The sequence below is a fragment of the Bactrocera dorsalis genome, chromosome 2, assembly GCF_023373825.1.
Source record: "Bactrocera dorsalis isolate Fly_Bdor chromosome 2, ASM2337382v1, whole genome shotgun sequence".
Lineage (NCBI taxonomy): Eukaryota > Metazoa > Arthropoda > Insecta > Diptera > Tephritidae > Bactrocera > Bactrocera dorsalis.
In genome coordinates this window covers 54,776,139-54,792,260 of record NC_064304.1, presented here as the reverse complement: position 1 = coordinate 54,792,260, position 16,122 = coordinate 54,776,139, and the positions used below count along the sequence as shown (strand labels likewise).

General features: G+C 36.1%; 1 protein-coding gene and 1 long non-coding RNA gene across 2 annotated transcripts in view; one reads left to right on the top strand and one right to left on the bottom strand.

Annotated features, from left to right (window-relative positions):
• Nucleotides 1–6,858: 6,858 nt before the first annotated feature.
• LOC125776378 (uncharacterized) lies at nt 6,859–9,396 on the bottom strand. The gene is made up of 2 exons (XM_049448142.1): nt 8,702–9,396; nt 6,859–8,630 (listed from the first exon to the last, which is right to left on the bottom strand). The coding sequence occupies exons 1-2, from the start codon at nt 9,129–9,131 to the stop codon at nt 8,386–8,388; spliced, it is 675 nt and encodes a 224-aa protein (XP_049304099.1). The 5' UTR covers nt 9,132–9,396; the 3' UTR covers nt 6,859–8,385.
• A 1,510-nt stretch (nt 9,397–10,906) lies between these two features.
• The window catches only part of LOC125776414 (uncharacterized), a 39,279-nt gene continuing 34,063 nt past the window's right edge, over nt 10,907–16,122 (top strand). Inside the window, exon 1 of the long non-coding RNA XR_007421693.1 lies at nt 10,907–11,285. This is a non-coding gene — a long non-coding RNA (uncharacterized LOC125776414). The remainder of the gene's footprint in view (nt 11,286–16,122) is intronic.

Here is a 16,122-nt window from a genome sequence, read left to right as displayed (position 1 = left end):
AAGGAAAAAGAGAAGCAAAGAAGATCGTAAGACTTAAAAATATTTTATTCGACTATCGGAGATTATCCTTATGAACTATTCTACCTTTAACCCTGACCGTAGAACCCAGGTCCTCCTGGACTATGCCCTCCACATATAAGGGGGTAAGTTTGTTTCCCAACCGTCTATTTGACTTAATGTGGACTGTTTCTCCAACGGCAAATGTTCTCGCTATCCTGTTTTTGTTATGAGTCCTTAACATTGCTTCTTGAGCCTTTTCTACCTTATTTTTTGCTTCTGTCCCATCTACCCGGGAATGAAAAACAGCCAAGGGTTTTTCGCCAGTTACGGAGTGAATGCTCTTATTGTATTGAATTGTGGCCAGTAAAATCAAGTCCACAGTATCTTCAATTCCTTTTTCTAATTTAAGGCATCTAGCTATTTCTCCCATAGTGCTATGAAATCTCTCCACCTGCCCATTTGAAGTACTATGCAGAGGAGGAGCATTCACAATTTCAATGTCGAAAAGGTCTCTAAGGCATGATCTTATTGTATTTGAGTTTAATGATTTTTCATTATCGCAGAAAATAATTTTGGTTCCTGCGAACATATTGACCAGTTGCAGAATACGCGGCTTAATATCGATTATGGTTCGTGAAGGGATTGGTTGCACTACTGCAAACTTGGATAGCTTGTCCACACAAGTAAGGAAATATGTGGCATTAGTACAGAATATGTCAATATGGAGAAATTCACCGGGAAAAGATGGAATGGGTGCTTTTCCTATGGGATGTTTTACTGGATGCCTGACATATTTAGCTTTAATGCAGACTTTACAATTCGACGCCACCTCCTTAGCTTTTTTCTCCATTCTTGGAAAAAAATAATCTTCAAGAATTTGTTTAACATTTTCCTGAGAGGCACGATGGGCTCTATTATGTTCTTGAGTGATTATTTCAATTTGTTCGTTAGGATCAAAAACGTCCGTGACAAATTTAGTTGTGTGACGGAATCTTGTATTTGGGAAAGTACTCCCTAGCCAGTTTTGGATTTGCGCTAGCAGAGGTAGCTCGCAATGAATGCCGTTGACCACGTCGGATTTTACCACTTCTGAAAGCATTTTAAACAAACTCTCATTATCAGGAAACGTGAGAAAATGGCGTAACTTATTTCCAAAAATAACAAATGTCTTTTTGGCCGGATGTAAGCCAGATTCCAAAATTAGTTGGTTTTTATAGACATTTACTGGTTTTGAAACTGTTTCCACCGTATAAGTAAGAGACTGTTCGCTATGAACTCAGATTCAGGTTCTGGATCTAGTGCGTTTATAAACTGGCGTGATAAAGCATCAGCTACTAAATTATCTTTTCCTGGTTTATAGTGCAGTTTGGCATTATATCCTTCAATGAAAGCTTTCCATCGCTTTATTTTGGGATTCGAGTTACGATCAGATACCGCGAAGGTTAGGGGTTGATGATCTGTGTAAATGTTTAATTCCCTAACGCCGTACAAATAATGTGTAAGGGTTTTAAGAGCCCATACGATTGCCAGAAGCTCTCGCTCGTTTGTTGCAAAGTGTTCTTCCTTTTTGTCAAGGGTTCTGGAAATCATTGTAATCGGTCTCCCCCCTTGAGAAAGGACCGCACCTAGGGCGTGTGAAGAAGCATCAGTGGTTAGGTCGAAAGCCTTTCTAAAGTCCGGATACGCTAACATAACATCTTCTGATGTTAGTATACTCTTCAATTTATTAAATGCATTCACTTGTTCCTGATCAAATGATATTTCAATTTTTTTTTGATTGAGAGGCCGACACTTTACCAAATTCGCCCCTAAGGATACTAGTTATTGGTTTAGCAATTTTTGCATAGTCACGAACGAAGCATCTGTAATACCCAGCCATTCCTAAAAAGGACCTAACACCTCTCAATGTTGTTGGCTGTGGGAAGTTTTGGATTGCTTCAATTTTCTGCGGGCATGTTTTTACTCCTCCTTTTGATATTAGAAATCCGAGGTATTCAAGTTCTGCCTTAAAAAATTTTGATTTCTCAACAGAAACCCTCATATTTGCTTCAAGCAAACTCACTAAAATAGCCTCTACGTGTTTCAAATGGTCTTCCTTATTTTGTGAAAAAATTATCACATCATCAATATAAACAAAGCAGTACTTGCCAATGTGTTCCCTAAGAACGTCATCTATTGCCCTCTGGAAAATGCCAGGTGCATTCTTAAGGCCAAAGGGAAGACGGCAGAATTCATACTTCCCATTACATACAGAGAAAGCGGTTTTTTCACGATCACGTTCGGCGAGCTCAATTTGATGAAACCCCGACTTAAGGTCCAAGGTTGTGAAGAGCTGGGCTTTTCCCAAGTTTGATAATATTACCCCTACGTTTGGTATGGGATATGAGTCTTCAATTGTTTTCTCGTTCAATTTTCGGAAATCAATTACTAATCTTTTCCTTTTAACTCCGTTCTCATCGAAATCCTTTTTGTCTACCACCCAAATGGGATTGTTGTATGGCGACCGCGAACGTCGGATAATATCATTTTGGAGGAGATCCTCTATTTCTGTTTTTACAAAATCAGCGACTCCCATTGGGTACGGGTAGAACTTTGCGTAAGTCGGCTCATTATCCCTAGTACGGATTGTGGCCACAATATTAGTGTTGTATGGTAGTTTCTCGTTTGGGTCAGCAAAAACTCCTGAAACGCGCTCTAACATACCATTAAATTCCCCTTTTATGCTCACCGGGACTGACTCGGTATGGAGCTGGAGATGACTAACATCTTGACCCTGGAGAAAATGAATAATTTCTTTACCAGAGTTGTATTCGATAATTTTGTTTTTCAAATTAATATTTGCTTGAACCTTGTTCAGCAAGTCTAAACCTACTATTCCATCAAAGAGAGTTAGATTTGGCAGGACGAAAAATTCAGATACCACTCCAAACAAGTGTACCTTGCATTTTTTTCCAATATTGGTGAATCCATGAATGGATTTCACCGTGAATTCCTTATCAACAGGCTTCACTCCTTTTAGGCCCTCTAGAGGCCTGATGTAGTTTTTGCAGGCACCCGTGTCGACAAGAAACTTTACCTCCCGCCCACCTAGTGACTTAGAGATCCAGGGCAGGAGGGACTTACCCCTAAAAAATTCACTTCTTCTGCCTCTAGGTCCTCAACAACTGGCTCAGATAACTCCTCGTAAGAGTCTGAGCTTAACTCGGTATTTCGATCTTCCTTCAAATTGTTTACCCTTTGCAGTTTTGGTCCTGTTCGACGGTCCGACGCTGCCTGACGCTTTTGACCACCGTCGTCTCTTACGTTACTTTTAAATTGCAGTAGGTGGGAATATGAAGGATCCACATCCATTGGTTCCTGTCGCGGCTGAGAGTTCCGATATCCTGTTTGACGGTTCTGCTGAAAATTTTGTTGGCGGTATTGGCCATTATTTTGGTTATCACCCCGGTGCTGCCTTACAAAATGAGAATTTTTCTGATTATCCGAATTTGTTCTATTTAGCATGTTTTGATTATTGTTATCTTTTCCCCTTTGGCTGCTCTCTGCTTTTTTGGTCACATCAGATGCTCTATTTGCAAAGCTTTCTGCGAAAATGTAACGTTCATGGTTCGCATCGACTTCCTGAGCGAGTGCCAGGGCGGATGGCAAGTCACTAGGTTGCGATGCGAAGAGAATATCGCAAAGGGGCTTCCTTAACCCAGAAATGAACACTCTAAGAGCGTTGGCCCTATATTTCTCGTTAATTGCGCCTGCAATACTTTCTTCATGAGACAGTTTGGTTTTATTAGCAAGTAAGGAGAGTTTTTTCTCAACCTCATCATAAAATTCGAGCACAGTTGAAGAGCCCTGCCTCAACGTCGACGATTCCTGCTCGACTAAGTAGATCTGCCGCTTATCGGAGTAAGTGAAATCCAAGCGGGCTATAATAGCGTTAAAATTTAAAACAGTGTTAAACGATGATAAAAGCGTATCGGCAGCGCCTCGAACTTTATTTCTTAAAATGGTAACGGCTTGATAGTGCCGTGAGCTACCATCGTAGTCCTTAAAAATCTCATATGCGTTATGTGCCGCCTCACGCCAGGACACATAACCTTCGGTTTGACCGGAAAATTCGGGTAGAGACTTTACAACGTCCAGCGATTCTTCGCAGGTTCTACCCGCCACTATCTTAATTTTTTCGTAAGTCGTTATAGCGGGTTTTTGGGATAAGTTATCAATTTGGTCCTGCATGACCTTAAGCCTATTCTCAAACTCCCGCCTCTGCACCCCTAAAGCAGCAGTGACCGCCGCTTTCACTATCTGTGTAAGCTGGGTTTCGTTCATTTTGACTTCTTCTTCTTCTGATAATTTAATATTTTCAAAGCTAGAGACTAAGTCAATTAAGTTGACGGTTGGCCTATTCATACACCGTTTAACCAATACTCCTCACTATTCCTCAATTAATCATTGAAAAAGTTATTACTATTTCCACGAAAATAAATACCGGATGCACCGTAAACTATTAGAATTTAAATTTCACTTTCTTAATATATTTTATTTTTTAACAAGAGGTACCTTCAATGTTTAGATCTTTGATTCTAAAATTGAAATTCGAGTTTCTCAACTTACATTAAATTCATGATTGCCGGCTGCTTCGATCTTCCTCCTGTCCTGATCCGCCAATGGAATAGCTGTTGCTCGTTCACGATAGCTGGTTGATTGCAGTTGCTGGCTGGTCCTTGATTCGATCGACTTTCAGCGGCATAGTCCTGATTGTTTGTGGCAACTGGTTGATTGTAGTTGCCCGTTTTTTAACCGACACCGACAAACTACTTTGCTTAAACACAGCCCCACGTTGGGCGCCAATTATTCAAAATGCCACTTTTACTTTTTACTTTTACTTTATTTACGAGTGGAGCGCGTCCAGCTCGAAGAGCACCAAATACAGAACTGAGGCTTATTCTAATTATTAACTACCCTGAAGCTATCTGTTGCTGTTGCTGCCGCCGCTGCTGCGCAGCAGTTGTGGTAATTCGAGATGGTATTTTGCAGGCGTAAAAACAAATATGTGCTGATGGTATTGGCAGACGTGAGAACGTATAATTATCGACTCAGTCCACGCGCAACTTTTGGATGCAACTTAAAACTTGTTATTTCTGTTCATGTTGCTGACTCAGGCCACGCGCAATATTTTGGGCTCCTTCAATTACGTTCTTGCATCGCGTGATAACTCGTAGTAGAGCACAGGTCAGGCTCGCAAATGAGGCATGCCGATGCTTTGAGCAGATATGCCGTGCTAAGTATCAACAGTGAAAGCATACTAACAAAAATTTATCGCGCGCAATCCCAAGGCGAAGAGCTACGAACGATAAGGGAAGTACTAAAGCATAACTCTGCATACGACGACTATTTCATTAAGGGGGACGTTTTGTACAAGTTGATCGACGACGTTGAATTGTTGGTGGTACCTCAAGAAATGCAGAGAGCCATCATCAAGCAAGCGCACGAAAGAGGGCACTTTGGAGTCAAGAAAACGAAAGAACTTATAACCAAAGAATATTTTATACCGGAACTAGAAGTGAAGATCCGAAATACTATTACGAATTGCGTGCAGTGTGTTGTAGGCAACCGTAAGCAAGGTAAACGAGAAGGAGAACTGCATCCTTTAACCAAAGGAGACCAACCGTTACATACGTATCACGTCGATTTTCTAGGACCATTAGAATCCACAAGCAAGCAATATAAACATATATTCGCGGTAATCGACGCTTTCACCAAATTATGTTGGCTTTACCCAACCAAAACGACATCTGCTAAAGAGGTAATTTCAAAGTTAGAGATACAGAGTGCTGTATTTGGCAACCCATTTCAAATAATATCAGATCGTGATTCGGCGTTCATGTCTGAAGATTTCAAAGCGTACTGTGGGACGGAAAACATCATACACTGCAAAGTAACTACAGGTCTACCCAGAGCCAATGGCCAAGTGGAGAGGCTCAATGCGACAATTAGCAATGTTTTAGCCAAACTTAGCATAAAAGATCCGACGAAGTGGTACAAATATGTGGATAGCGTACAAAAATCAATTAACTCGACGTACACAAGGAGCACTGGTCATACACCGTTTGAATTATTAGTAGGTACTAAAATGCGTACTAAAGACGACCATGATGTAAATCAGCTAGTTCAAGACGAAATCGTGAAGAGCTACAACGACGGCCGTGAAATAATGCGAAAAGAAGCGAAACAACAAATACTGAAATTACAAGACGAATATCGAAAATTCTATAACCTTCGTCGCAAACCAGCAACCCGCTACAAAGATGGCGATCTTGTGGCTATTAAACGTACGCAGTTCGGTGGAGGGTTAAAGCTTAAATCAAAGTTTTTGGGTCCATATAGCGTGATAAAAACAAAAGCAAACAACACGTACGATGTTTTAGGAGTCGGTGACGTCGAAGGAGCCAAACGCACGACAACATGTGCAAAGTATATGAAGCCTTGGCCGGAGAATGATATAGTCAGTGGCACATTCGAGTCGAATGCCTAGCAGAATGGCCGAGATGTGGGATGGCAACTCTATCCTGAGCGAGCTGACTGAGCGAGCTGTTGCATCATCTCACTGAATTAAGGACTACGAGAAGTAGACGAGACGGCGAGCGCGACTGATCGAGCATTAAAAAGAAGCCTTGTTACTTTTGAATTTTTCGTTCACTTTTAATTAAAATACATTTTCTTATTCAAATAAACTTAAAGCTACATTCAAATAAACTAAAAGCTACATTCAAATAAACTAAAATCTACATAAATACATATTTAGTACATATAACATGTGTTTTTAACAATTTACAGGTGTAGATTAACATATGTATGTACATAATTTTTTAATATATATTTTTTAAGATTTATAAGTATGTGTTATATGTAAATAATCACTGTAAAGCCTGAATAAAGATATGTACATATGTAATTTGAATTTGAAATGTTTTTTTTACTTAATCACCGTATCCGTAAAACATTTCCCACATACACGATTTTAGAGAACAAAAAATCAACCCGCTCTACTGTACACTCCTCGTTTATGCAATAAAAACCATAGACTAAAGCAAGTTTTAAACTTTATTGATATGGAAGTTATTATAGACCGCGAGCTTAATTTTAATCTCCATATTAATTGGTATGGTTTTGAACGAAAAAGGTGCTTTTATCTTTATTAAACGCTGGTCTAAAGAATTGAGAGATCCGTATAGTACTAAAACTGTTTTTACAACTTTAGTTAAGCTTGTTTGGAATTTGGTTGTGTGGTATGGAGTTCGAGTTAAAAAATCTATTCTGACTAGTTAGAGTCCGTTCTAAAACAGTTTTTAATTTTCGTTTTAATTTCCGAGCTTAAGTCTTAATACTATTTAAAACTAGTCGTTTATACTTAATAGTCGTAGAGAAATGCTTGGATAGTATTCTTAGCGAAAATCATGAATGGAACAGTTTGCAGTTCTTTTCATTTGTCTAAAGTTAATTTTAATAACCCTCCTCGCTTATAAAGACAGTTTAGACCTTTCTTGTTAAAATTGTGTAGAACAAAATTAAAAATACTGATTTATTTTAATAAATGAAATCGTAGCAATAATAATGTACGTTTAAATGTTAGCTGTTGACCTTTTGTTTATGTTGTCGGCCACTAGTATTGGCTACAACTTGTCCTAGCACTTAATGAGAACATGCTTTATGCAGTTTGTTTTTATGTGAGGTTACAGGACCACTAAACTTTGTAGATACTATATTAGACTTGCGGATGCTTAAACAAATTTTGTGCAGAACAGTTCAGGCTACGAGTAAACCCCTTTTGGATTCGTTGTTTTGTTCACAGTAGTAAAATATATGCTGATTTTCAAACAAATTTTGTGCAGAAAAGTTCAAGCTAAAACCCTTTTGCATTCGCTTTAAAATTTCTCTTACTTGTTTCATAATAGTTAGGCTTTTCTTGTGCCAGCGAATATTATATTTTAGTCAATTTTATTTTGCAGTATGCTCATGTTCCATTTATATATGTATATACATTAGGGTGTCCCAGCCAACAAGGGCGAAATTTTTTTTTTCGAATTTACTTACGCATACCCGCGATTTTTTTTACATTTGATCCTAACAACTCAAATAATAAATATTATTACGATTGAATAACGATAACCCGTGCCGACTTGATGTTAAACTTAAAATATGAAAGTTAGTATGGAAGCTTTGTGTTGATTGCGGATTAAAATATTTATGTAGTCAATAATACACCGTTTTACATATATTTTATACTTATTGAGTATTTATAAATAACATTATGTTATTATTTACTAAATTTTCTTTTCAAAGTTTTCTTTTTACAATCCGGATATATCTGTCTGTGTTCTTGAACGCAACTTAACAAAAATTGATTTGTTCCTCGTCGACGGTGATTAAGCCATGAAAGTCTTGCATTAACTTAACCGCTCTTTCAGCGGTATCGTTAACTGCTCTCAGTGTGTAAACCTTCTTTTTAGCATTTTGGAACGAAGCATTATTTGGCCATGTAGTTGGAGACTCATTAAGAAAGCTATCATCAACTATTTTAAGTCGATTGAATAAAGATTTGCTTTTTATTGAAACAAAGTCATCGATGTTTTTCTCTGAAATAAAATGCGACAGTTAACATAAAATAAAACAAATAAAAACTAAAATTATTGACTCTCATACTAACCGTAAAGCGGACCACAAAGTTCGTCTTTCGATGGTATGTAGCGTTTACCGTTGGCCGATGGATATTCTTTAGTTAAGTTAGCAACTATCTTTACTTTAGTTTCTTGGTCAATGTCATCGTCAAATAGAGACAAGACAGACACTTCATCTGTCAAATACCATAAATGCTGGCAAAATTTTTGTAAAGCTGCCTTTGAGATATTTTTATCGATTATTTCGTAAGCCTTCATGGCTTTTAAAAAGCATAAGTCTTGGAATGGTGCTTTAACAGCTAAAATACATTGCAGCCAAGGCTTGACATAGGATGTCACGATGAACAGGCAGACGTCTAACAAAGCTGCCTTATCCTTATTTGAAATTCCTAATTGAGAGCTAAGTAATGAAATTTTTAATGAATAAATTGTTCTTGTCATCCATCGTCCTTGGTGCATTGCCCCTGGAGGCCGGATTCTAATTTTGTTCTGTGTATCTCCGCCAAGAAATATTATTGAAAGCTCAATTAATTCTCGATAATCATCTCTAGCGATTTCTTTAGTCAATTCAGCTTGGTAAAATGCTAATAGTTTATCAATTTCTGATCTACTCAGGCATGATAACTTTTCAGTACTGACCTGTATTTTCTGGGAATCGATATTTTTCCAGTTTCCTCGAAACTTTTTGAATAAAGGTATATCGGGGCTTGTAGGGAATTTTAGCTTCAAATACACCTTTTAATACCAATTCGTAGATATGATGACGGCAGGCAAAAATAAGCATCTCTCTGTCTAATTTCTGTTCTAGAAGCACACAGGCCCCATTAATACGACCTGTGTTTGAAGCCGTTGTATCACAACAAAGGATCTGCACTTTTTCTTCAAGATTAAAGTCAATGATAGAATTCCAAACTGTCTGTGCCTGTTCGCAACCTGAAGAACTGTCCAATTTTGGCACAGCAATGAGTTGTTCTTTATTATCATACGAAATAACTATTGGGAGACGTTCTTCTTTAGATTTATGTGTATCTAAAGCCGGTAACAGTTTTCCATCGCAGTGAACAGATACAGTATCCGGAACCTCGTTTTGAAACTAAACCTTAATAGCTTCTGCGCGCTCTTTTCGCTTTTCCTTGCGAATTCTTTGAATGGAAGACTTGCTAATAGGAAATTCGTCAGTGTTGTGTCCAAGTGCCTCAATAGTCGCTTCAATAATAAACACAGAATGTCGCATACTTAACTGACACCTATCTAATGCTGCCACTAATTTTGGAGTAATGAAATTTTTTCTTATATAAGTTTTACTAGTACCGGGCTGTGTCGTCTCAGTTGGAATGGACAGATTTTTTTGTAGATCAATTACTTCAGAATCGGAAGATACATTTTTTTGTAGGGGCACAGAAGATGATGTCGAAGAAGTTAATGATGAAACATATTTAGCCCGCCTCTTTTGCTCTGCAAGGTTTCTAAGACGTGACTTCTCCTCCTTTTCTGTAAATTTTTTGTCCACTCCAGCCAAGTGAGCAAGTCGACCTGGTTGTCTCTGTTGCTGCAAGAAGACTCTATCTTCATTTATCCATTTGTTTGCATTTTTTTGTAAATCTCGCCAAACTTGGTTCAAGGTTACCAATTTCTTAACACAGTTAGAAAATGATTTAATCGGTATACGTGCCTTTTCCCAATAGATAATACACTCACGAATAGTTAGGTTAGCACTTTCATTGACACTTAAATTCACTTCGCGAATATTATAGAACAAAACTGAAAGTACTTGTCCATTAGAGGGAAGTTTTGACCCTGTTATTTGATGTTTAACGTCTCCTATTAAAAATATTCCCTTTTTATAACTACGTAATTCCACTGACATGTTGACCGAACAAAGACAATGCGTTTACTAATAAAATAAACAAGCTCATCGATACATGAGCTCCCGCGCGCCTTAGTATTCAAGTACCGACATGTTTCGATGCAAGTCGGCACGCTTTACCGTAGTTCTAAATAGACGAAACTTTTTTATAATTAATTATACATTATTTAAAAAAAAATAAGAGGGTATGCGTTGCAAAAATCCCAAAAAAAAAATTTTTGGGACACCCTAATATACATATATATAAATATATATATATATATATATGTATAAATATATATGTATATATATACAGTTATATATATACATATATATAAATCGCACATATTCGAATATTGAAATATCTAACTACCTACTACGTGGAAAGGTGTTAAGTGATTGTTGCCAGGATACAAGCGTCAATCGGATTATTTTGTTATTTTATTCCCAACAAAATGCGACAGCTATTTAGGCTTTTTGTATTAGCAGTTCGCTGTAAGCATTTCCAAATACTTGTAGTGTCAAAAGTTATGCGGACATGTCAGGCAGACGATACATCATCGTTCCCAAAAAACTGTTTACATTTCAAAATCGAAACTTTCAGCGACGAGACGCAATGGGGAAGTTCATTAGTTTTAAAAATAATTTTTCACCTGGTCTAGATTAAGTACTTTTCGATCGTGTCAAAGAGTCACATACGCATATATTCCCATTTATTAACTCAAGCCAGATCTAAAGTTGAATAAGAGTTGATAAATTATTTATAGGTATGTATACACTGCTGCTACTTAGGTGCGTATAGTTTGTCAACTTGCTACTTAGAACAAAATCATACAGTTTAAATATGTATTATAGTTATATGTACATATACTATATATGTATACTTCTCTAAGAAACATTCAAAAATATACTTCAGTGGTAATTACACCTACATACATACTTACAATATGTTTTGTGCATATTTTGTATATATTTGTGAAAATAGAATGATTTCAAATATTTGTTGGATAAAATGGTTACCTCGTCTACTGATTTGATATAGCCTGTTTATAATACTCGTATGGATTAAACTGTAAGCGGATTGTACAAAAAAATAATATTGAATCTCTTTGAATTTTCAAGATATTAGGATCAAGAAATAACGTTGTATCTGTTCAACGCAACCTAGAGTATGAAAAATATTACGATTCGATAATTTTATGTTTTATTTATTTCAATTTTTTACTTAAAAATTTAACATTTGCTGCTACAATTTTACGCAAGTTTAATTGTTAAGGGATACACCTGATATGAAACTTAAAAAAACGATTTTTTCTTATTATTATGTTATACATACATACCTTTAAAAATAACGCAAAAAAAATTAATTTGATACAGTAAATGGTTTTTAAATTACAGCCAGTTACTTAATGTAATCGCTCAGTTCAATCAGTTCATCTTTAAAAGCATTTTATTCGAAACAGTACTGCTTTTCGAATTTGTGCAGTTATTACTCGAAGACAAATAATATAATATAATATTTTCTACATATTTAGTATATTTCTATCCGGTTTTTAGATCAAAAACAACGAACATTTAAATTCAACCTTTTTATACTTTTGCAAATTTTGTTACAGAGTATAATAGTTTTTTATTCATTCCATTCCATTCCATTAAAAAAAGATCTATAAAAAGCCATAGCTAAACACTAAACTAAGATATAACATTTGTAAATTAAAGAAAAGAGCTTGGCCCGACTTACTTGACTGATATAAACCAAATTTGGTATATAATTTTACCCTGACATTTTATGTTCCGGTGTGAAGACAAACGAAATCGGACTACACCTACTACTTTCCATATAACCGAATTTAAAATTCCATCTAATTATTTAACTTTCAGAATGCAAATCAAGTACCATTGATTGTATCGAGACAAAACTTTGCCCGAATAGTGCGCTTAAAGTAGCTCACTTTATTACTTAAAATTTTCCAATTCAAAGCAACACTATTCAAGGTTCCCAAAATTTAATATGAGAATCAAAGTTCAAGCTGAGAATTTTTTATCCACAATATCGGTCATTCTGTGAGAGGTACTATAGAAATTAGGAAAAAAATTGTTCTGATAATAGTATGTATGTATATGTGTTGAATCGGATATATATAGTATGTCTCTTAGCCACTTAAACTTAATAGAAACGCGTGATCAAATTGAACTTTTAATTTAAACTTTGCGTGTTTTTCGAATCGGTAAATTTTGTTTCTGTAAGTGGGTAGTACTGCTAGAGACATCTATGTAAGCTAAATTTCACGTCAAAATATTTATTAATATTTGAGATACGCGTCGTTTTGTGAGGCTCTGAATGTGAATTCTTCGATTTTTACTATGTCTGAATCTATTGAACAAAGAAGTGCAATAATGCACCATCTCATACTGCATTGGTTATTCGCCACATTTTCAACTGATATCGAGCCGCAATCGCCTGATTTACCTTCGTGTAACTTTTGGCTATTCAGCAAGTTCACTTGTCCACTCCGAGGACACCGTTTTGGCTCAATTGACGATATAAAAGCTGAATCGAAAAAGATTCTGATGGCCATCACGACGTAGGATTTTCCCATGTTGCTGTAATAACTGGAAAATTCGTTGGAATAAGTGTATTGCAGTGGAAGGGGATTACTTTGAAGGAAATGAAATGGACAAAATTCATCTCCCATTTTGATCACAGTAGTATATTGGTGATGGTATGGGAGGGATCTTAATAAAACTCAGAGGACATATTTTCGTGTTAATAATATGTATGTAGAAATGTCAAAAATAGATAAAAGCAGGCCAATTATACCTCTACATCGTTTATACCCTTTATACATCAGAGATTAAAACTTCCGGATTGTTTTACACATGCACATTGGTAAGATCACAAATTTCGCGAGCTCCCACATATTATCCAAGTAGACTTTTTTCAATACCCTTTTTTGCCAGGTTACAAGTGAGTCCTGTCAAGCTGTCATGTTATTGTTTTTAGTATTGTTTGACATTTCTGGAAAAACTTACGCCTGGAAAAGGTTTACAACTTAACTTTATTACGAAAATTCGCGTTCTGTAAAGAAGAAGAATGTGTTTCACGCATTTTGCTCAATTAACGGTCCATATAATTGGCCTTCTGAGCGTACTATTCGCAAAACCATTACCTACCATGAGACCTAGTATTCATTATTTGATAATATCCAATCGAATATACCATGTCCAGCATGCAGTGAAGAAAATACCTATAACAGTCGTAGCTGAGAGTGTACATGTAGACCGTGGATAGTCGATTCGACTTCGTTCGCAGCAACTCAGACTGACGTATGGAACGACTTGACTCAAAAAGCGAAATTGGCGCATTTGGGACTAAGAGCAATCTGAAGCGATTCAAGAGCTGCCATTTCATCCAGAAAGAACAACGGTTGGTGTGGTTTGTGGGCCGGTGGACTCATTGGTCCATATTTCTTCAAAAATAATGCCGGTGAGAACGTAACCGTCAATGGGGACCTTTTCACGCCATGATAACCGACTATTTAACGCCTGAAATTTAAGCTCGTGATCTCAGCGCCATTTGGTTTCAACAAGACGGAGCCACTTCCCACACATCGCATTAATCAATGGATTTATTGAGATAACACTTCTGTGAGCAGAAATTTCACGTGTTAATTTCGCCCGAAATGAATTACTCTTTATACTATACATAACGATTTTCATTATTCTAACAAATCATATGCCGAAGACGTTGGTCAATGCATGAGCTACTTATTGTGACGAATAAATTGCCACAGCGAAATATTATATAAACGACGATAAAATGCCAGCATCAACCAGACAGCGAAACTCGTAGTTGTCAGAATGTACGAGTGGCAACGATCTATCTATTTTTTCTAAAACATTCATTATTCTGAAAAGTTTGTGCTGTCCTCTCTATAATCACACAGGACTCTTTCAACAGTGTTTGTAAACCATCAGGTGATTTTCAACCCTTTGTCCGATTGTGTCGTTTTGCTGTAACTAAAAATATTATAAAACTTAAAAAAAAAACAATTACTTTTTTGTTTTTGGAAGAAAAAAAAAAACATTTTTTTAATAATATGTTTTCTTCTTTTTCTCAATTTGATGATAGTTTCATTTTTTAACATGGTATTCGAACAGCAAATTCATTTTCTTTAAAAATTAAGTACTCTTACTTTTTAATTTGTTTTAAATACGCTTGATTATTTTACTTACCGATTGACTTGCCATTTGCTACCTTTCGTATTTTTAAAATGAAAGCCGGTTTTATCACTTTGTTCGTGTATTTTTTTCACAGTATAAATTTAACACTTATTGGGTATATCAGCACGACAGTGAACTGAAAACGGCGTTGTGTATCCTACTACATGAATGCATGTACACAAGACACGTAGTTGTCCATTTTGCATGTACACAATTTCGTTGTGGCCATACTAATACCTTGAGCTTCAATGAAATTTTAATATTTTGTTCAAAGTGAAATTTTTTATGCAAAAAATAAGTAAATAGGTAAATTTATTTGTTTTAAATTTTCAATTGTTATTACAAATGGTAAAATAGAGCTATAATAGAGCTATTTTATGCTTTTATTTGTAAAATAACGTCAACTTTGTAAAAGCTGTGAATAATTTTACATTTTACATATTAATGGCATCACCACTCTTCCTCATCTTTCTATCTTCCATTCTACTGTCAACTCTACTGTCGTTGGCAAATATAGGAGAATATTGAAGTTAGCGAGAACGACAACCGTCGGCCTAATCGTGTCGTCGTCAAAATAACAGTGTCCATAAGAACGTGTGTATTTTAATATTTGACAGATGTCGTTTGTCGTCTGTCGTCGTATTATGTTCAGCACTTCTACTGTCGTCCTACTGTCGTTGGCAAATATAGGAGAACATTGATGTTACAACAACAACCGAGTTTATGTACACTTGTACATGTATGCTTAACTTATTTTTAGATAACTTTGTTTACTTTAATAAGTGATTTGATCGTTGTTGGCGGCCGTGTGTAAGGTTTAGATGAAACAAGATGTTTTTGGCGAAATTTCTGATTTACAGAAATTTTTTGATTCTTTTGTTTTTATTGGGGGTTATCAGCGTTTTTTTTATGTGGATGTCTTATGGATCCACACACTTTCTTTTATTTCTTTGAAATTTTCACAAATGTTCATAAATGTTCACTTTCAGTTTTTTTTTTTTTTCAATTCAAACTTTGAAATCCCTTTATATTTGATGTTGTAGTTTTATGTTTTAAATTTTTTTTTGTGTTGTAACGCGTAGCGTTCGATTGGCAATTGGTGGCACAAACACACACTCGAAATTTTTTAATATTTTTCTAAGTGGCACTGAGATTTTTTTGCTTATATGTCTCTTTTTGGTCTTAGCATTTTTTCAACCTTTTTATACTCTCGCAACAAAGTTCTAAGGAGAGTATTATAGTTTTCTTCACATAACGGTTGTTTGTAAGTCCTAAAACTAAAAGAGTCAGATATAGGGTTATATATACCAAAGTGATCAGGGTGACGAGTAGAGTTGAAATCCGGATGTCTGTCTGTCCGTGGTACACGTATTTCTTGCC